Genomic DNA, 22951 nt, shown 5'->3' with positions numbered 1-22951 from the left:
GTGTGTGCATCTGAGTCCACGATTTGGGCTGGGAGCGGGATGGGGAAAAGAATGAAAGGTAAGCCGATTGATCCATCCCACAACAAAATCGGGTGTTTTATATGGGGACCATTATCCGGCAATGCAAGCCAGAATTAGCCCACGTTAACGAATATTGACAGAAGGGCATAAGAAGGCACTTCGCATAACCCCTTCCTGCTCACCTACAGTTCAGTCAAACTGCAATAGGGGCACAGGGCTGGGGCAGTTTTAAATTATTAAAATTCTCTTTTTCTCATACAAATTAAGACCTGATTTTTAAAAAGGCAGACCTGTGTTTGCAGTTCCCTTTTGTTTCGCTGGAGGGGTGGGACTAAACAAGGCGGGGGGACCCCGCGTCACGATTATGCTACCAAGAGCTTGGAAAGACCCTCAGGACCACAATTTAGCAGTGTATCCGGGACAACTAGACTCGCGGTACCACGAAGGGCTCCTTTCGCATAAGTAATAATTGCATCACTTAAAATGGTAACAGATGGGAGACAACGAGCGGTACACAAGTTTCATGTAGGGCGCCCGCGATTCTTCTCTCGCGCTCTCCTACACAGTACGGCCACTCCCGCCCCCTTTCCATGGAATCCGGAAGTGAGTGCTGCGCGTAACCTCTTCTTTATGTGGGCCTATCATTCATCATAAGTGGCCTGACAGCTTTAAGCGCGGGAGGGGGCGAAAGAAGGAGGTACGCATGCGTTAGGGTGGTGAAATCACCGGGGCTCAAAGTGCTTCCCAGAATGCTATGGGAGCGAAGGCCAGCAAGTTGTAGTACGCATGCGTCTTGGCGGGTTATTTTGATTCGGGAAGAGGCGGCGGCGCGGGGAGAACAAAATGGAAGTTGCAGAGTCGGCGCTCGGCAGGTGAGTGCACCTTTTTGAAGGAGGCTTGTTAGTTAATACTGTATACTTCTCAGGAGGGAAACGGGCGCTGCCTCTTGCTGAAATTAAATTTGGCGTGGCTAAATGAACGCCTGTCGTTCTGCTATCCCAACTTCTCAGAGAGAGAGGGAGGGAGGGAGGGAGAGAGAGAGAGAGAATGAATAAATAAATATGTGATGTGATATGATGTGTATTGTTCAGGGGTTCCACTCCATATTCCTCAAAATGGAAGGGCTGTGTTTCTTCAGTTTCCCTTAAACTGCGGGTACTGAGGACAAGGACTGTTGGACATCTCTCATAGGGTGGCCATAAGTCGCTGGTGACTTGACGACAGGTACCAGGAACGACCGAATTCAACTCTGGGCACCATTACATTTTGGTTCCACACCCAGATCCCGACCTAAAATGCCAGTTTCAAGTGTATCGCATCTCTGGTGCCAAGGTTTCTTAGGTGTTTTCTTCAACTGTCAATTGGACGCAAGGAGATGGAGAGTACAGTATATGCAAACAGATTTTTATTTTTAGTCTTGAGTCATGTGCTGCAGGTTCGGCTAACCAGCATCTTCTGCCAACTAGTCTTGTGATTATTTTCCTTAGCACTTCTCTTAAATGCATTTGCCCTTTTAAATTTTGTGATGATGCTAGTTCTTCATAGTATGCTGGATGTACTCGTGCATGGTGGTTGGAACACAGCAGTGCTGCTGATACATAAATATTACACACGTTTAGGGGGGAAAAGCCAAAGGTATGAGCATTGGCTCTCAGACAGGGCTGAAATCTTTTTCGCATTTGCAGAAAGATTGTGCAAGTTGCTGCAGTGAAATGTTGTGGTGCCTGATAGGGCACGTGACTAGCACCTTGTCATGTAGTTGTGGCATGTTCTGTGATTTCATTATGGACATCAATAGGATTTTGACTACAGAAGAGGAATCCTTTTATTTGGCTAATCAAAGCGGCACAAAGTAGTAAGCAAGCTTTCAAGTTCTCCAGAAATAATTATCAGGCTAGAAGTTAAATCAGGGAGAGACAGGCAGGTAACCCCCTGGTTTCAGCATCAGCCAGCTTCTTTCCCCTCTTATTTAACATCTAATCTATTGAGGACATCTGAAAAACACAAAAACTTGCTTGCTTATTTTAGTTGTCCTAGTAAGGGCTTTGTACTATTATGGTTTTTATTTTAGGAAGTGTCTCCAGCTGCCAATTGCACTATTGTGCACTTGTCAGTGGCATTTGCTATTTGGTTTAGCACACACTGATGTTGCACTGGTGATTCCAGCTGCATTCATAATGTGTGAAACTGCCCCAAGTAATCATAGAAATGACATGAAGAGAGATGAGTATAGTTTTGCAAATTCTAGATGAAGCTCCTGATTATTATCCTGGTCTTAATATCTGGTATGCCACAGAGTATTGTCTCCATTTTCTGCACTCCATTCTGAAATGGAAATAATTATGACCAACTTCATGTGGAGGTAACCTAAAAGAGATTTGAAGTTGTTTTATATGGCGAAAATGCACGAAGTATAAATCTTTGGCAGTTTAGTGTTATTTTCAGTGTTGGCACTGCCACTTGTTGGAGGAACAGTGGAAGCAGTTCCTGCAAGCCATTCACCTTGTATTCAGTGCCAGCCATAGTGATGTGTATTGAGAAGGCAGCAGAGCTGGACTCAATACCACTTGTAGGGAATGAACTGAATTTTTAATACATGGCTGTACTGGGTGGTGCCCTGAAAGCTGTTGTATCTTGAAAATAAACCCCTGACCTATTTAGTGGACCAGGGCTGGAATTTAGAGTGGATTGAATGATTTTCTGATAATAAAGCTTTGCTGATGGAGTTTGTGTGATTGAGGCAATTTCTTATATTAGGTTGCCCTTTAAGTGGTTTAGAAGAAGATGTGCTATTTGGTACAAGATGCACAGGAGGTGGGAGAGATGAAGGTGCAATTTAAACTTCAGAGTCTAATTGAAAACTATGGAAGTGGAAGAATGATTATACAGTATAGATATAGAAAATTGGGCAGATCCTGGCTGTGTGAGCAGACGGCAGAGCAAGAGAGATGGATATGAGAGATGTAATGCATGGGGTATAGACTTGAAGTGGTGGAAGCCTAAGACTTAATTAAACCAAATTATTAAATTTTTCAGTGCAGAAGACATCCTTCCAAAGAATCTACATGAACAGGTAACAAAATTGTTCTTTACTGCCTTTAAAATGTACAGACTTTTAATGGTGCAATAGCAAACTTCAGACTGGGTTTCAAGTAATCCATATTAGAGTGCTACTTTTTTTCTTTCAACATAAGCGATATTATGCCTTCTTGCCAAGATGGACAGAAATTCAACAGGTGCAGGCAGCAGTGCTGATGTGCTATACCTATTGACCTTCTGTGAAATATATAGTTATTAAAGATATAAAACATTTTTAAAAGGCTGGTTGTCTCCCTTTACAGTGGAAGACAACATAAATACAGGTAATCAGTAAAACAAAATGAGCTTGACTGCAGACAAGGCAGTATCCTGCACATTTCTTAGTAGTAAAAAAGAAAGTTGTTCTAGAACAATGTTTTCCAAACTTTTTTTGCACCGTGTCCTATTCGTATAACAAAAACACGCTGATTATCATCATCACCCTATCTCATGAAAAGGAGCAAAGCTGTTCCCACAGCTATAAATACTCAACTATCCAACAAACGGCAACAGAGCATGGACAGAGTTCTGACTCCTGTCCTCTGAAGATGCCAGCCACAAAGACTGGTGAAACGTCAGGAAGAACAACCTTCAGAACACGGCCAAAGAGCCCGAAAAACCCACAACAACCATCAGATCCTGGCCATGAAAGCCTCCTATTTGTATACTTCCTCACATCTACCATCATCCATCCACTATGTAACAACAACAAAAATCAATTTTATATTCAAATTAATAGTAAACACAAAAACAGTACAATTATTTTAAATTAATTTTGTGATGTTAAGTCTGAAAATAAAAAGTTGTTTAAGCTGATATATTTGGTTTGTTATGAGAATTGCAGCCTCCCACTGCCCTTGGAATTTGTTCATGCTCTCCCACCTCTGTTTGGGAAACAATATTCTACAATGAATGATGATAAACACAGAGAACATCATCCGATAACAAGGAAAGAAAACTGAAAGCCTGTGCTGTGAGGGGAAACAATGTCGAAAATAATTGATACAGTTTGCATTTAGATTATCAGCTGAATTTTCCAAGGATTTTTTAAAAAATGTTTTCCTATGCTCTTGCCTTGGAAGCAGAAAAGGTGAGGATAAAAGATGCCTGTTAGTTTAGCATAAATGAGAGGTTTCATGGTTTAATCTTGAAAAGGAAACAAGGCAGAAGATCTGCTAGATTTGTTAAGTGCAAGTGTGCATTATACTGAATTGGGTCAGTAATTTCAGGTCACATTGGAGTTGGAGACTTAACTGTTTATTGCGCCACCGTCTGGACACAATGGTGCCAGGTGTGAGGAATATGGGCTCCAGATGATGTTGTACCAAAGCTTCCATAAGCCCTACCCAGCATAGCTATTTAGAGAAGGGAAATGAGACCTGCAGTCTAACAACATCTAGAAAGCCACACGTTTGTCACCTAGTGCATTATGACATTTATTGATTTTTTAAAATGTAAAATATTTTACTCATCTTTTCTCCTTAAAAAGGGCTGAAGGTGCCTTACAATCTTACATCATTAGAATGCATGTTTAAAGGCCAAAAGCAGTAGTTATACAGATATTAAAAAGAATCAAATAAGTAGCCATACTAAAAACGGTAAACACGATCAACACCAAAAACGGATTCAAAGAAAAATTCATTTATTTTCTCCAAAGGAAGTATAGCAAAAAATTAAGTGAATGATCTCTATTTGGGATTATTTGAAAATGCCTACTGTATGTCCTGTTTGTTTTATTATAACCTTATAAGAAACATAGGCTCACTGAGAAGTGGCGAAATCTATACACTGGAATATACTGTAAAACAGCATTTCTTCTCATAGTGGAATAATTGGCCGTTTCCCATATATTTATCCTCCTCTATAATTGTCCCTATTTTTAACTGTTATAATCCTCTGTGAATCCCACTCAACTTCATCTGGTTTGCTTTTCTATAAACTGTGAATATGGTCAAGACTGAAATGCCCTTGGCTAGTATGTAATTGCATAGAATATTCAAGGTTGGGCTGAATGCTAGGAAAAACAAATATGGAATCTTACAAAATTAATTCCTTGCCAGCCCTGCTGATTCCTGTGAGCAGAGGAATGTTCTTAAGTAAGGCGAAGGAAGTCTGCATTAAGGCAGAAGTACTGAAGTTGTTCCTTTATTGTTCAGCTTGTGGCCTCTTTATGGCGGGGGGGTAAAGGGCAGATACAATATCTATAATGTTTAGTAAAAACATTCATTTTCTGTTTTAGAACTCATCCCAAGGAAAGCTGCTTGGGTTTGAAGATGGAAAAAATGTTGGTAAGGCATTGGGTAAAAATGATGAACATGTTTAGAATTATTTTTGCATGAATAATGCATACATTGACTCTTGGCTGCCACCAGGGGCTGTGTGTTGTACAGCTCATTTTATTTGTTGTTTTTTTAAAAATAAGAATTCTGACTGGAGAAAAGGTAATGTTCTGAAGCCTCTCTAAAGTATGTAAATTAAACCAATTTGGATGTGTTTGCTTTGCATACTTCGCCCTTTGCTAATCAAGGAGCTATGTAGCTAGCTAATGGTCCCCAACTGAATCATCTGAATGCAGTCCTGTCTTGCCATCCTTGCACTGCAATTAAATGTCTGAGCTGGGGGAAAAATGATCCTGTGTGCTTTCACTTGCAGTTCATTGGAAGCCTTAGATTTGTTCAGCTTCAGCTCCCAGCCATTGCTTTCTGTCATTTCCCAGCAGAAGATTCTTCATTCTTGAGACTTTTGGCTTAGGTTCTAGATGTTTTGGAATTAAAGGCAGTGAACTGGCTCTCAGGATGGCAGCTGTCACAGAGAACCTATTTAGTGATAAATATTCTACCTAGTCTACTCCCCATTCTTTATCATCCTTCATTCTTAAAAAAATCTTTTAGTTCCAGCAGACTCCTTTAACTGTGGTTGGTTTATTTGTTGGACTGCTGGTCCTGTAAAGCAGCTGAACAGAAGATTTTTTTTAATGTGATGAGTGATTATGATCGGGTTGTATCTCTATGACATTCAACCTGAAAAACTTCAGAGTTGTTGGCTAGAACTCTTACTATCCCATGTCAGCTTGTCAATGATCCAATGATGGGAGTTGCAGTCCAGTGATTTGGGAAGTGCCAAGCTGAATAAGTAGATTGAGAGGCAGGTTATTCTACATCAAGAATTAGTAGTGGTTGCATTCCAGATGATGCTGGGACATGATTTTTAGCATCATTCATCACTAGCTTTGCAAGACAGGGCTGCTGCGGTCCTGCCAGCATCTGAAGAAACACAGTTACCTTCTTGTGCATTCCAGTGTGGCTGGGGCAATGAGAGCTCTAATCAAACAATTGAGGGATGCTATGTGGTTGAATACTGTTCTTTTCCTGTCTGATAGATCTGGGGAAGTGGCAGACTCACAATACTTTCACTTAGTGGCCTTTTCTTATGCAAAATATGTACGTACATTAAACCCAGATTCAAAACTCAAACTCAGAACTGTGTGTATTGCTATTGTGTAACAAAGATCTGCTGTTTCTAATGAATCAGTTTTGATGTGTGGTATTTCCTCTCCATTCCTTCATTGTAGAAAAAGGGGACAACCAGGAGAAGATGGAGTGTGAATCACCTGCCAAGCCAGATAACCTAGTTAGTTCTGGCTGCGATACCCAGGTAGCTGTGAAACCCAATGACTCCATTGTGTCAGCAGAGATGGGCAAGAAAGAGCATCCTTGCTCTTGCCCAAAGAATGAAGTTGCCCACTGCCCTAACCCGAACCAAGTACCTCCTCAGAGTCTTGATTCTGACACAGGACATACTTCAGCCTCATTTCACATATCCCTGGGCCAGCTCCCAAGCCCCAAAGTCACACGACGTTCCTTGAATCGGTACAGCCTGAAGCTGGGCACCAATCGACGGAAGTCACTCCCTCCTCTTCACCTGGATGTTTCTGGTATATGTCTCCTTTGTATGCATTAACAGTTCTTGGCGATACACAGAAAACTGTGATTGTAAACTCAAAGCTTCTTTTCTGCTTAGGGTTTCCCATTGTAGGTGATCCATTAGTCGTAGGACCGGCCTTGCTACTTATTCACTGACTAGCAGGTTATTGTACTACTTAAGGATGCCTGATAAGAAACTGAAAATTCCCCCATCCCATTTGAAGCTAAGGAGTAAAGAATTCACAGCTTGTTAGCAGGGTGGATTTGATTTAAATCGAATTGCTTTAAATTATGATTTAAATCATGATTTATATTTAAAAATTCTTTTTAAAATTTAAATCATTAAAATATCTGATTTAAATCATTTTTTTAAAAAAAATCATTGATTTATATCCACCCTGGCTTGTAGGCATGCACCATTCTTTGTTTTGTTTTGTTTTGGTGTGGTTTCTAGAACCTAGAATTCTTCATTGTGGAAGTTGTTCTTGCCAGACCCACACCTAAATTGTGCTCACCTGGAGAAATCTGGGCTGAAAGGCTTCATGGTCTAAGACAGGCCAAGCCGTGGCCTAGCTGCCTGTTAAAATGAAGTTGCCGTGATGCTTGCTGGGGGTTAGCCAAGAGAGGAAGAAATAAGAAAAAATGCAGAGAGAGAACAACACTTCAGACCTATGCGGGATAGATATAACAGTGCCATTGATCTGAATTTAAAAAGTTCTCCAAACTGAAATAATCATAAAGGAGTTAAAAGCCAGGTATGTGGTGGATAGACAGTCAATCAAATCAGGTGAGTTAGAACAAAGTTTGGATATCTTCAAAACCTCCTCTCCTGTTTCATCTGAAGACTTTTTTAAATGCAGGCATCAATGGTGTCAGCATGTAGGCTTTCCCACGTTCATCTTCTCAACTTGCTTTTCATGATATGCTTGGCAAAGAAATCTGGAGGTCATTTGCATTTACATTACAGGCTTTACATTTTTTGTGACCTTTAGGGTAGCCCAATAAAGCCGTTTCACTAATATTGGACTTTACTATTTAATGTACAATATCAAAAATACATTAAAGCAGGGGGCCCCAACCCCCAGTCTGTGGCCTGGTACTGGTCTGTGGCCTTGGCAAGATTGGGCTGCGGAGACAGATCTCCCGCACACACTGCCCTCATGCACGGCCCACCCAGCCGCACGCATGAGTGCTGCACCCGCCCAAGCAGGCGTAAGCTTGCCCCGCCTGCGAGCGCGCCCCACCCACCCATGCATGTGTGAGCATTGCATCGCCCACCTGTGAGGACGGGTGCCCCACCTCCCCAACTTGTCCTCGGTTTGGAAAAGGTCAGGGACCACTGGATTAAAGGATAGGCAGGGAAAGTATCTGTCATATTGGGCTTCAAGTGGTATTGTGTTTCATTTTTAGATCTGTGTAAAGCCATAAGTCTGGAGTTGCCCGAGACCGAGAGAATGGCAGCACTCCTCCTCTCAAGCTTCCAGGTGATATCAGAACCCTTGTCTTTTCTTGCCCCTTGTTCTTTGATCTTTTCCTTATATGCCTTTTGTCAAACCAAAGTACCTGTGTTTGGTATAGCTTTTCTTGCTGTATTTTAAATTGCTGTTGTTGTATGATGCTTGGAAGCATGGCTAGAAAGGCGACAGAGAAAAGCAGTGAGTGAGAGACAGAATTGTGATTGTTCATTCCCTGTTCCTCTTTCTTCTTCTGCTCAGACTTGCCGTCTTTGTTGGCAAACTTTAGATGGTAAGCATCTTTGGACAGACCCCTGTTTGTCTTTTCAGTTTTTAAAATTTAAATGTTATTTTACCTTGTGCTGTAAATGCTATTTACAGATGTTTATGGAATAATATTTGACTAATTAAATCTGTCAAGCATTTAAAAGGCTTTCTTCATGGCAGGAAAATGTCAGTTTGTATGCAAATTGGAATATTTCTGCTGGACAGTTGCAGGAGCAGCTGCCCTCTTGCGCTTTCTCTGTCTGATGGTCTCCCATGTTGATGGAGCAGGGCATTCCCCCTCACGAGCCTTGGCTCCTTTTGGCCCAGGGACATGCCTAATGCAGAGGCTATTATATCCTAACTGTGATTGTTGGACCTCTGCTCTGAGAGGAGCAGAAGAAATATTCTGGAGTTAATTTTCATACATTTTTGTTTAACTTTTGCTGCTGTGTTGACTCCCAACAAGGTGGGCAGTTCAGAACAGGATTGCTCAAGCTATAGGTTAATGGTCCTATATAAAGCACAGTGCCTTTTAAGACTATTTATAATTCCGTGTCTCCACCTTGCTAATAGTTGGAAGTGTCCCTGGTAAAGATGGGATAGTCATATTCAGATATGAATATCCCAGATCCAGGTGGCTGGGATCCCCAGTTGTACCTCCCCGAACCAACCAGTCCACTTATGGGTTGCCACTCAGCGCGCACGCCCGGCATCCTGCTAATTACACCAATCTTGGAAGAAGCCCAGCTGGCATTGCTGCACCTTCCTGCTCTTCTGGGCACTCCAGCCAAGGGGTGGGATGATGAATCTCCCCACTCAGCTGCTGAGTGGAAGAGTAGGAAGGCAAAGCAGTGCCAGCTGGGCTTCATCCAAGATTGCCGCAACAAGCAGGATGCTGACTGTGTGCACTGTATGGGGAGCCGTAAGTGGATGGGCCAGTTCGGGGAGGCGGGACTGAGATCTTGGCCACCTTGGGTCCGGGATATTCATATATGAATACGAATATCCCATTCCTAGTCCCTGTTCATCTTGCTCAATGAGTCAAGAAGGAGCCTCCGCAAGGATGTAAATGAGCCTCGTGGCGCAGTGGTTAAAATGCTGTACTGCAGCTAAAACTGTGCTCACGACCTGGGGTTCAAATCCCAGGTAGCCGGCTCAAGGTTGACTCAGCCTTCCATCCTTCCGAGGTCGGTAAAATGAGTACCCAGCTTGCTGGGGGGGGGGGCAATGTGTAGCCTGTATAATTAAATTTGTAAACCGCCCGGAGAGTGCTTGTAGCGCTATGGGGCGGTATATAAGTCCAATAAATAAATAAATAAATAAATAAATAAATAAATAAATAAATAAATAAATGACAAGTTGGATCATATTGAAAGCAGTTACAAGAGGCCCTATAGGTTTTCTGCATCCATCTCCTATCCTGCTCCATCTCTCTAACACTGTAGGAGACCATCCCCTTCTGAACTGAAGGCTTACATAGGACCAAGGCTGGATCATAATAGGGACGTTTATCCTCACAATCTCATTTTTAAACACAGATGCATAGTAAAAACTGTTTCAGATGGGTTGCTGCCAGTTCCCCAAGTGCAAATGACTGGAGAGCACAGACATTTTTCCCATGCTCTGGGAATTACAGAGTTCCATGGGAGCTAAAGGCCCAGCAGTCAGGTCGTCTTGCATGTATGGACACGTCTTACCCCTCTTTTGATGAAAGGAGTATGGTAAATGGGCAGAAGAAGCAGCAGTCAGCCTCAAAGTAGTGTCCTTGCCTCTTTTTTTAACCACAGAAATAGGATAGAAAGTAGAAAAGGCAGTGATTCCTCCAAGTGCCAGGAAGAAAGATACTAAAGCTAACTCGTACCCATCTTGCTTGCTGGAGTCCCTACAGATTACCAACCTCCACTTACAAATTTCCAGAGTAAGACCATATAATGCCCTCATAACTAGACCTGCTTGACTGTAATCTTGGCTTTTGAGGGCTATCAGTTCTAGCATGGGCTCTGTGGCATGGATCAAGAACAGGGTGATTTCAGGCTTGGTAGAGCTACCTCAGGCTCGCCCCTGCCCCACAGGAACGCTTAACCTCTTTTAACCAGAGTGTAGTGCAGCAGACAGATAGGTGTAAAAAAATTCTGAGCCTTAACATTTGTTGTCCCCACCAAAAATTAACGGAACTTTCAGATCTTCCCCATAAAATTCCACCCCTGCCTACTCCCAGCTTTCTTCTTATGAGTGTTATAATTGATGGCTGAAACAAGAAGAATAATTGTGTTGCAGCTGTTGTTAATCAATTGGAAGTTAAAAAAAATCAACAAAAACTCTTGCTGCTTTACTATGAATTGCCCTGAGACAGTAGATCAAGATTTGCCTTTGGGGTTCATGTATCAGTTTTGGGGCTGAAGCTGCATTTGATATTCCTTAGCATAGATTGTGGTGAGCAGCTTAAAGATCACTCCCTCATACCGATTTTATCTGATGTGTGGCAGACCAACTCCAGATGAGACAGAATATCTATAACATTTCAGTCGTAAATATATATATTAAAAAAAAAAGTTTGAGAGAGCAATGAAATTCTTAAAATTATATATCTTAGAATTTTGAATGCAACATGCTCAGCTATGCCTGACTATGTGTTTTCCACAGCTGTAGGGTGGGTGCAATATATTGAATGTACTGTTTGCTGGTATCGTCTCCTTCTACAACCTTTATCATGTTGACTTGAAGCAGTGGCGGTGCAGCAACAAGAGACTTCACTGATGGAAATATGTACCACCTTATTGCCAAAGCCCTGTGACATTGTCCCTGTTGGCTGTGAAATTATTCCTGCTAGATGTCCCTAACTTCATGATAGCTTCACTGCCTCATGCAGCAAGTGCATTTCTGGCTTCCAGGCCATAGAAGGTGTGACATAGACTCTTGTGCTAAAATCTGGTTTCTCCTTCATTTGCCATTTAATATCTTCCTTCTTCTCCCAGTAAGACCCTATCCATTCTCAGGTCTCTAGGAGTTTTTGATTTTTATGCTACTCCCCAATGAGAATCTTTTCATGTTTCTGCCATAGTTTTCTGCAAGGAAACTGGAATATTCCCTGAGACAGACCGAAGGCTTTAATCCTGAAATTTTTGAAGAAAATGGTAAGTTTTATTAATTCATATAAACAATGAAGAATTAAGGTATAAACAAAGGTTATGTATAGACCAGTCTGGTCAAAAGCAATTTGAGCCAAAACTTAATATGTTGTGGAAATAGAATGCTTCTAAATTATTTCAGAGTCAGTGATGTGAATTTTCTGGAAACTTGTGAAATGCAAAATTCTCTGAAAAAAAATTCCAGTGCCTTATATATAACTGATTCAATATGTTACGTAAGATGTTCTATAACAGGGGTCTCCAAACTACAGCCCATGGTCCATGTCTGGCCCGCCTTGCTGTTTTATCAGCCTGTTCCCTTAACCCTGTGTGTGTGTGGTGTGTGTGTATGCGTCTGTGTGAAAGTGGAGTGCGGGTGCAGGGGGGCATGCATGTGTGTGTATGCACGTTCCAGTTTCTTCAGCCCTCTTAAGATCTTGAAAGTATCCAATGTGGTCCTCAGGGTTAAAAGTTTGGAGACCCCTGTTCTATAATAAGAGCAAGCATCCTGAGAAAGAGCAAATGCTTATATTTTTTAAACAAAGCATTTCAGTGTCCTTACAGCCCATGGCTTTTTCTTTCTCAGGACACTGCCTGTAGCTGTGTATTGCAACAGGTAATCAAACAGTGAAGAGTCACTCGACACGTTTAGATTACTAAATGTATTATTGGCATAAGCATTTGTAGACGCTGTCCACTGCATCACGTGTAACACCTGACGATGGACAACATCTATGTGCCATGGAGATCCACCTGGTTCTTACTGGATGGGTTCAAACAAGCATTGAAGGCTTGACTCTTCCACCAGGCTTTTCCTGAGCATTACATTTTTGATATCTCAGCTTCCGTTTTATAATCCTTTTTGCCATCCTTTCATCATCCTTTTTATCATCTTTATAGCCATCTGTTTTAATTTATCCTATTAGTTATTGTATCTGCTGAATGTCTGTATTACTTTATTTTTATCGTGTTTGATATTGTGATGTTTGCCTTGTTGTTAGCCGCCCAGAGTGGCCTGGTTGCCAGATGGTGCGGAGTATAAATCCAATAAATAAAAAAATGAGGCTTTTCTTGATTTCTGGTGACATGGGCTTCCATGGCTCTGGAAAGGAAAGGCTGTTAATGGCTGGCAAACTAAATTTCAGAGAAACTTGTCCTCGTATTACTGCTTTTGTTCTTAGGTTCTGTAATATCCCAAAGAATCTCACACCTCCCAGAGCACAAAGCCTGTATGTTAGGCAATATAAGCTAGTTTTTAATGTGGTATTTTGCACTGTCTACTATGGTTTCACTTTGTCTCTTCCTTCAGTGAGATTGCTTTCAGAGGAGTTGAGACTCCACACAAAGAAACTGATGCTTGAGGGAACTATGCAGAAATGCTTTGAGGACCCCAGAGGGTAATGCCTATTTACCTTTACTTACATAGAATGATATAAATTTGACCCAACTCCGGGAGGCAGTGGAAGATAGGAGGGCTTGGTGTACTCTGGTCCATGGGGTCACGAAGAGTCGGACACGACTAAACGACATAGAATGATAAAATTGATCAAAGCGAAATATTTTTAATCCCAGGCACTCTTAACATAACTAATACCAGGACTCTTATGTTTCTGGGTTCACTTCTCCAGAAAGTTGTTCACATGAACTCTCAGCTTAGCTTCAGTCCATGGTCTGGAAGCTATATCAGAGGTGTTACAAAGTTGTTAATTTTGATAGTTATGGACCTGCTTAGTCTCCTGAGTGGGAGACTCATGCAAGCTGTTTAGCTAAAGGAAGAGCAGGACATAACTAATTAATAATTAGAGTATGAGGAGTTCCTCTGCCATATTTTCATAATCAAATCTTAATGTTTTCTAGGGGTTTGTCAGATCCTGCCTTGAGTGGATCAGTAGCTGCTTTAAAGGAGAATATAGCCAGGTAAGGTACCACCAGGGCCACAGGTTAACTTCTGTCATTCAGTTGTGAGCGTTTTCTTCATATCACATTGATCATTTTATTCTTCAGAACTTCTTGATGACTCACCATTGAGCATAAGCATTGTATAGTCTTGATCCATGGAAGTAAAAATGTGTAGCTTTGCTGAACCTCAAGTTAATGAAGATACATGTGCTTTTTTATGGCCTCAGTTCCAATGGCTGCTATTTCTGTTCAGTCACAGTGCTTGCTGAAGGAGATGCTGATGAAAATGTAGCAAGACAGATCTTTTGGAGATAGAGTTCTGCCAACCTCAACATGGAGCGCACTGCAGGCTTGCAGTTCCCTCTGCCCTCATCTGATGCAAATTATTTCTTCCCTTCATTTCTTGGCCTTCACCATGGCTAAGTCTAGTTCATATAATTCATGATGATTGGTGCGGTATAATGGTGAACCACACTTAAAACTTGTAGGCTTGGTGTTTAGGTATGACTTGAAGAGAGAAGGAAGTGCCAGTGTTCACGGCCTACCCCGAGTCCTAAAAGACTTGGCAGCATTATTTCTGCAGAAGGTGGAATAATTCTTAAAGCCAAAAACCTGTTGTGAAAATCTGTATGCAGTGGCAGAGTGTCACTTGCATGATTAGGGTAATTAAGTCAATAAACACTAGTAATTTCTAACTTCAATAAAAAGAAAAAGGTCTGCCGACATATCTCAGGTTGGGAAAAATTGAAAGCAAGTTTTAAAAAAAGAAGGCCTGTTTGGAGAAAGATTGTCTCTAAAAGGAAACCACAGTCTTGAGTTTCCAGGATGTAAGCAGGACTGTTAAAGATAGGACTTTTCGGAGGTCATTAGTTCACAGGGTCCCCTCTAATGGGAACTGACTTGATGGCACACAGCAACATATCTCTTACAGAGTAGAAGTGTAGGAAGTAAGCAAAGTTCAGAGTGTGTTTGTGTTCAAATCCAGAAAACAAATTATAGAATATGATGCCCGATTGCATTGTTTAGGCTTGTAAGGATTTCTGTGCTTTTAATTAAACTCTGTTTATACTCAGCCCATTTAGAATTGAATGGAGTCTCCTAACTGCCCTGATATCTGTATTGTTTTCCCCACAGAGAACAGGGGGTTCTCCTTTATAAATACTGATTTCCGTTAATAATAAAGAAAAATAGGAATAAATGAATCAATAATAATTAAATAAGAATTGAATTATATTAATTTTTATAATTTTTATAATTTGCTACTTCACAATCAGTAGCAAAAGCCTTCTAGTTCTCTACAAAAATAGAAAGTGGCACGCAGAGAAGTAAGAGACTATTAAGGGGCCAATTAATAAACTATTCGTCACTAATCCCCCCAGACACATTCATCATGAAGCTATTATAAACAGAACCTACAAGCGGGAAACATTAGTGACTATATCTGGGAATCTTTGGTGAATAAGGACAGATTTGTCAATAAGCATTACTTGAGGATTTTAGCCAACTGTGGGATGGGAAAAATTACTGGATTGTGTAGTGCTCAGTGAAGGATCTTTTTGGAATTTTTGTTTCAATTGCATTTCCATCTAACTACAGAAAAGTAATGTTTTGACAGTTTTTATGGGTTGTAATGTGGAGAAAAAAACTTTGATCTTCTATGTTCTGTAGGTTTTCCACAGAAAGTGAGGCTTGGGATGACTTGCTTCAGACTTACAAGAAAAATGCTGAGGAAATAGCCAAGTAAGAACATTAGATATTTTTCTGTATTAGATGTGCCTGAAATAGGATATACAACATTGGAACAGAGAAGATTGTTATAAAATTAGTGCAGTGATAAGAAATTTAAGTGAAGGACGGCAATGTTACTTGTTATGTTCTTAGAGCATTTTTATCATTATTATTTATTGGTTGTGTTTATATTTTGCCTGTCCTGCAATGAGCTTGAGGCAGCATCCTCAACTTTATCTTCATAAGAACTTTTTGAAGTAGATTTTGGTTAAAGGACTGTGATGAACACAAGGTCACCCACTGAATTTCATGGCTTCCTGGAGCAAGAGAGGAAGCAAGCTTCAAACAGAGATGAAGACAATAAGCAGACCCAAAACAGAAAATAGAGTAATTTGGTACCTCTTTTTATGAGATTTTTGGGATAATTTCCCTACTTCCTAATCAACATCCTTCCTCCTCTGAGTTGCTCATTGTCATGCTCTTCTTTCTAATCTGGCTCTTTATCACCTTCCTCTGAGCATAGAGATGGCTACAGGTTAACAAAAAGTAGGAAATATCAAAGGACAAGATGACGGGTAAGTGGTCCAGCTGGCTATTGATTGTTTGTATCAGGGGCAATATCAGTACATATGCAAAAACTTATATGGACAGCTGGATTAGAATCAGCTAGAGGAGTGAAAATTGGTGGCAGAAACATCGATAATTTAAGATACACTATTGATACCACATTACTAGCAGAATGCTGCAATGGCCTGAGCCAACTCCTGATGAAGATGAAAGAAGAAAGTCCCAAAGGAACTGAACACCGTGAAGACTAAAATTATTACTACAGAAGAACCACATAACTTTAATGGTGACAATAAAAAAAAAATTGTGAAAGATTTTGTGTACCTTGGTTCAATCATTAATCTAAAAGAAACCTGCTGCCAAGAAGCAGAAGATGTCTGAAATTTGAAATTCTATAAAGGAACTTGAAAAGATTGTTTCCCATTCATTCCCTATTGCATATGAGCAAACCTAAGATAACTGGTCCAACTTCTTTCACTGAGTTCTAGTACAGAAGACCTAGGGAAGCAGGTATGTTTTCAGTTCCTTCTCTGGAGTGAATAATATGCAGTGATTTGTGGGCTGACATGCTCTGGATTACTGAAGTAACATGTGTGAATTCAAAGCCCTATATATATATTAATGTGATAATTTGACACAATCTCCTAAAGAATACATCAAGAATCAAATTCCTAGGATCCCATCTGAGAAGGCTAGAATGATTGCAGAAAAAGAAACATCTTTTATATATACTGTATAAGATTTTTCTTTTTCTGCAGTCATTCTAGCCTTCTCAGATGTGATCCTATAAATTTGATTCTTGATGTATTCTTTAGGAGATTGTGTCAAATTATCAGTCAATATTTTTGCTCAGTCAAAAGATCATTGCACTACGGTGTTAGAAATGATGATGATAATGTTGACTACTGAAATGTGCACTTTTTGTCTTTCAGGCAACTAGAGCAGCGTGAGCTGAATCAAGGAACAGAGGAGCCTTTCAGCTACCTTGGTGCTTCTCAGGCTCAAGTGCTTCAGGCCAAGCCAGACTACCAGAAGATATTAGATAGTCAGGGAGAGGTGTTTTGTGATCTGGAGCGAGTGGTAAGTAGGGGAGGCTGAAGTGAGTTTTAATTTTAGATTTAATAGACTGTACTGAAGAGATACAGCGCTACAAAGAATTGTTAAGAGATGGAAAAGATGTAATATTGGGAGCACAAATAGTCTTACCAGTAAGCAATCACAGCTGTTTGTAAGGAGTGATGCTTTTAATCAAGTAGGGGTTGAAAGAAGTTTTTCTTTCCTATTCTGTGCTTAGTCTCTTTATCCCGAACAGCCATATACTGTATACTTAGTGATATGAAGCTGGAAGGGCTGATGTTAAATGGGGGGGGGGGTTATATGTCCTGAAAAGCAACAGCATAGTGGGTGGAGACAAGCTGCACAGATGGACGATTCTTTACTTTTCTATACAAATTCAGAAGGCCATCAAGATGCAGTAAGTGAGCACTGGTACAATTAGATTTGACCAAGAAAAATCATAGACATTGTTAAAAATAATGTTTAAAAAATCTTCCTTATGGAGGAAGAGAAAGCAGTACTACAGAAAAGAAGAGTTAAACCCTTTTCATTTCTTGAGAATTTTAAGGACTGTTTAATGCTTCTATGTCTTTGCACTGTTTTATCCTCACTGCTGGTTTTATCTTGAAGTGCATTGTTGTTATTCTTTTATCCTTTTTGTGTAGTTTTTATTGAGTAACATAAAATCTGACATAACCAAAGCCATAATCTGTCAAGCAAGATCATTATTGATGCTCCAGTCATGCAAGGAGATCCTCTTGAGTTCTTTGCACATCACAGATATCTCAAAAGGATGTCTAGCTGGTGGGAAAGATCTAATTCCCTCCTGATACTGGAGAAGGGGTGGGAAGGGATTAGCTGCGTCTGCATTTCTCCACAGGAGGGCAAGTCCTGCAACTCCTGACCCCTATAATGGCTCCATTTATGCAAGGAGACTTGAGATAATGGGTGGTGATGAGAACCAGAAATAAACACCACCTCTGTTCAAAATTTGTGGATTCTTGAACAAACGAGTCAGTCAAATTATGTAAGGATGTTGGCTAGAATCTGGGATTTTTGATTTGTTTCCCATTGCTGAAGACTTCTCAAGGCTCTTCTGAAAGCATGCAGTATCCATATTAGATGACTTGAGTGATCAGAATTGTGTGTGCGCGCGTGCAATCAGAGTAGACTGTATTTATTTAGGAGGGTTTTTTAACCTTAAAATATGTGTGTCTTTTAGCTGGATGAAATGCAGCAGATAGTAAAAGTTTGTCAAACTTATATGGAAGATGTTACACAGTATCTTCGGAAGTTATCATCAAGACTTGGTAAGCCATGGACCAGTTACTAGTCCTTAATTAGACAATGCAGACTATCGTCTTAAATATCTGAATGCAGTGTAACAACAAAAAAATTCCAGCACTCTCCTTTGTCACACCCAATATTTGCTGCTCCATATACATGTTTGGAATCTTACTGCACTTCCAGACACAACAAATGCAAAACTTGTATCAACTCCTGGCTATGCAGAATTAACCCATTATTTGACTTTTTGTTTTGTTAGTCTGATCTAGTTAATGTTTCCTAAGGTTGTTAAATTTATACCTTCAAGCTCAAATTTTATTGAGCTGCTGATGCAAATTACTGGGTTGATTCTTCTGTACTTGTAGGAATTGTCCAGTGTTGGTGGGTATCATGAATTGCAAGTAGACATGCGGGTGGTTGGCCCGATTATCACCTTCCCCCAGAACTCTGGACCACTTAGCAGTGTGAGGTGTGTGTGGCTGGCATCATTTCCTGCACCCCAAGTAGCAGTAGATTGGCTGCCACAGCCCCGCCTCTCTGCTCTCCCAACCACTGGCTGAGCAAGAAGACTTGTCTTCCTGCCCCCTTGCCAGAGTGGCTGGGTGAACAGGAAGGTGAGGCTGTGGCAGCTGGGCTACTGCTCTGATTGGGGCTCAGGAGATGACATCAGCCATGCACACTTTGTGCCATGCGGTAAGTGGTCCAGCAGGTTTTGGGGATGGGTGGTAATCAGGCTGGCCACCTGTGCCAGCAGGCTTTGTATTCGTAGACAAATGCACCCCCCATGTCTAATTGCAAGCTGATAGCTACAAGACTAATGACTGATGTTGCCCCCTTCCCTGAAACTCATCTTTCTGTTTGTCTTTTGCTATACTGTTCATCCCTGAGCTTCATAATAGAATTATGAAATACTGTAGTTGAAGTGCTGAGAAATCACTAGGCTAAACAATTCAAAATAAAAAGAATTGTACAAAGGGAGAGAGAAATGAGAAATCCAGGATGCAACAAGCCCAGGATCAGCGAACCAACCCCTATTGTTTCTGTATATTCTGGACTCTGATTGGGCAAGATAGTCATGCCATGTGTATGTCCATCAACCTTAATTACTCACTCCTTGTACCTAAATGGTAAATCCGATGGAACTACCATGGCAGCACAAGGTTGTCTTCAGAGAGGATCAGTGAAGATATGTCCTAATCTCCTTTGTCCAGTGAATCTCAGTACAGTGGTGCCTCGCATAGCGATCGCTCCGTTTTACAATGAAATCGCTTTGTGACAAACTTTTTGCGATCGCAAAAGGGATCGCTTTGCGATGTTCCCTATGGGGTAGTTTCCCTTTACGATGTTCGGTTCCCTGCTTTGGGAACTGAGTATCGCAAAGTGATGATTTTTTAACAGCTGATCAGTGGTTTCAAAATGGCCGGCGGGTAAACAAAATGGCCACCCACTGTTTTCTGGGGCAGATTCCTCGCTTAAGAGGCACTGAAAATGGCCGCGCTATGGAGGATCTTTGCTGAACGGTGAGTTTTAAGCCCATAGGAACGCATTAATCATGTTTTAATGCGTTTCTATGGGCTTTTTAATATCGTGTTGCAACATTTTCGTTTTGCAGCGATTTTTGCAGAACAAATTAACGTCGCAATGCAAGGCACCACCGTATCTTCAGAAGGAACACTTCTGTTTGCAAGAGGACAAGTCTGGATCACATCCCTTGTCATTTACAATAAATACAATGGGATAGTGTTAGCCAGGTGCAGTCCTTACAGCTGGATTGTACTAAGAGAATCACTGAAGCTCTTGTGCATCCAAACACTGTCCTATGATGATCTACACCAAATAGGTATGTTTACATTAACAGACTGAGTTATGGGCAATAGCTGCAAAACATTTGAAATCTATCAGAATGTTACCGTAACTCTGAAAAGCAGATTTTGTCAGGAAAGAGAATGAAAGCATTTTGTGTCTGGTTTAAAAGAAAATTGACAGCAATTCCACAACTCCGGAGGCCTGTGGACTGAAGAATTTGCTATACATGTACTATACAGTGGTCTCTGTGTTTTGCTGCAGTTTACAGTGGGGTCTCGACTTACGAACTTAATCCGTATTGGAAGGCAGTTCTCAGGTTGAAAAGTTCTTAAGTCGAATCTGCATTTCCCATAGGAATGCATTGAAAACCATTTAATCTGTATCTGCTCTTTTCGTCCATAGAAACTAATGGGAAACTGCTATTCCGCCTTCTGCCACTAGAGGGGGATATTTTTTCCTTTTAACCTAAGGTGACTTAGCTTTAAAAAAAAGGAAAAAAAAAGAGTAGGTAACTCGAATCTAAGTTCGTAAGTCGAGTCCATATATTCCTATGAGAGCGGTTTGTAAGTCGAAACGTTTGTATGTTGAGCCGTCCGTAAGTCGAGACCCCACTGTACTAATGTTCAGTTAATCAGGATGGATATCTGGAAGCAAGTGAGAATTCTTTTCTTTTTTCTTTTTGTTTCAGCATCAAGGACTTTCAACAACTTAGAAAACTCACCAGCCCGAAAACTGCTGAAGCTCAAGACAAAGCTAGCAACACCTCCTCCTCCTCCAGAGGGGTAAAGGTGGTTACTTACTTTTTTGCTTGTTTGTTTTCCGACTTTCACTCTAACACTGCTGATCATGGTTATTTTTTGGCTGTCGCCTTCCCCCGTTTGCCTGATGTGAACTGCACTTCAAAAGCAATGACATTCTTGCTCCATAGCTTGACAAGGTGGAGCAATATAAAACATGTTATATCCTTGGATGATAGGAGTATTTCCAGTTTAGCAATCAGATAGGAAATTAAAGACTCCCTGTGATCATCTCCTGTGTAGCTTCAATAAAGGCAATGTATTTGCTTTTGCTTTTTTGGGAGCACAGAAGAAGGAAATACTACTATTCTTGGTTTGATTCAACCAGAAAAGAAAAATGATTTGGTTCTGATATTCCTGTAACTTAGCATTTCAAACTGAAAGGCATTGTGAACCCTGTTTATTGTTCTCTGAACGCCAGACGGTGTGGGACATCCCTCCTGTTCTGTGTTATATTATGTGATGGCAAGAGACAAAAATTCAGGTAAAACTGCTCCTTAATCTCCTACATTTAACCAGCTGAAACACTGACAACTTAATAACTGGGCCTGGTTGTCAAGCTTCTGAAGATGGCTAGAGACAAGACAAAAACTCAGAAAGGATTTTTTTGTTGTTTCTGTGTTGTTTTCTTCTCCAAACAGGCTCTTTTATTTTGTGAATATTAATGTCTTTTCCTAAAACAATATACATCTCATCATTCATTGTTTTGATGTTTTTCCCCCAACCACTTTGTTTCATGTTCTTGTTGTTATTTAAAATAAACATTTCACTTGTACATATTTAAGAAAATCTGCAATTGGTGAATTATATCTTGTGCATTTCATCTTATGGCATTCCTGTGGGGAGTTGAAGTCCAACAACATCTAAAACGAGCCATTCTAGAAGGGGGCCAGAAGGGCCCTGGCACATTTCAAGGGGACCACAGACTAGAAACAGTTCTCCACATAGCACTTTGTAAGGGTCATTATGCACCTTATACAATTCTGATTTGGCCTACATTTCTTTTATTATTTATTATTATTTATTTTTTTATATTGTGCTTATGGGTGTGGTCAAAAAAAGCTGATAATGGCTCAGGACTGTGGGGTGTCACCTTGATTTAATTACGTGGCTCACCATTAACAATTTAATTTGGATAGCTCAGTGAGTTAGGTATCCATCTGATTGCAGAACACAGAGGTTGGGAGTTGATTCTTTTGGACTCCCAGAAAAAAGGCAGCCCATATAGTCTAAGGCAAGCTGCGCAGTCCTCCTGGAAAGGGTTGCAATAGGTCAGAATTGACTTGATGGCATGTAACTTATTAATAATAAAAAATGAAGTACAAATGGTGTTCTTTCGTTACTAGAAGCCCAATTCAAGACCTGAGTTAAACTCATTTATTTTCTTTAGACCTCTTTATCTCTCACCCTGCAACTGCCATTGATGATCCGTTTGTTAGCTTGCAGATTCTGTCAACTAATTTGTTTGTTTAGCACCATTTGATTTGCGAGCTTTCTGCTCAGGGCAAGCTTGGCCATTTAGCAGCAGGAAATGACTTGGCTTCAGTCTGTACTAAATGGAACAGATACAGTACACTCATTTGTAGGTGGATCTGTTGTTTCCAAACCTTGTAATCACTGGGCCAAAAAAATTCACTTTAAAAGTTGGTACAGGTGGAGCCTACGTATTTATAGTTGATTAAATCTACCGTTAGATGCTGCTGTGTGTTGTGCTTTCTGTTCAGTGTGCCAGCTTGCCATATTTCTGGGATACTCTGTCTACATGCCTGTTCTGGAACAGGCTCAATAAATAGGGTTGCTTTGGACCTGAAGCGGCTATCTTTTGGTCCCCTCCAATCTGCTGCCAGAAGTGAGAGGACACAGGAGGGGGCAACAAGGAGGAATTCTGTTTGTTTTTCTCTTTTAAAAGAGCTAGTTGAGACAAGCAAACGTCTTCCAGC

The 22951-nt window shown here is 40.7% G+C and overlaps 1 protein-coding gene across 1 annotated transcript; it reads left to right on the top strand.

Annotated features, from left to right (window-relative positions):
- The first annotated feature begins 715 nt into the window (after nucleotides 1–715).
- DSN1 (DSN1 component of MIS12 kinetochore complex) lies at nucleotides 716–21800 on the top strand. The gene is made up of 12 exons (XM_020779280.3): nucleotides 716–893; nucleotides 3058–3094; nucleotides 5339–5387; nucleotides 6671–7033; nucleotides 8433–8506; nucleotides 11805–11877; nucleotides 13181–13268; nucleotides 13729–13788; nucleotides 15439–15510; nucleotides 16998–17145; nucleotides 18344–18431; nucleotides 20903–21800. Exons 1-12 carry the CDS (start codon nucleotides 865–867, stop codon nucleotides 20998–21000), a joined length of 1179 nt encoding a protein of 392 aa, XP_020634939.3. The 5' UTR covers nucleotides 716–864; the 3' UTR covers nucleotides 21001–21800.
- Nucleotides 21801–22951: the final 1151 nt, after the last annotated feature.

The sequence above is a fragment of the Pogona vitticeps genome, chromosome 2 (assembly GCF_051106095.1).
Source record: "Pogona vitticeps strain Pit_001003342236 chromosome 2, PviZW2.1, whole genome shotgun sequence".
NCBI classification, from domain to species: domain Eukaryota; kingdom Metazoa; phylum Chordata; class Lepidosauria; order Squamata; family Agamidae; genus Pogona; species Pogona vitticeps.
Note: the sequence above shows the minus strand (reverse complement) of the source record. Positions and strands in the feature narration are given on the sequence as shown.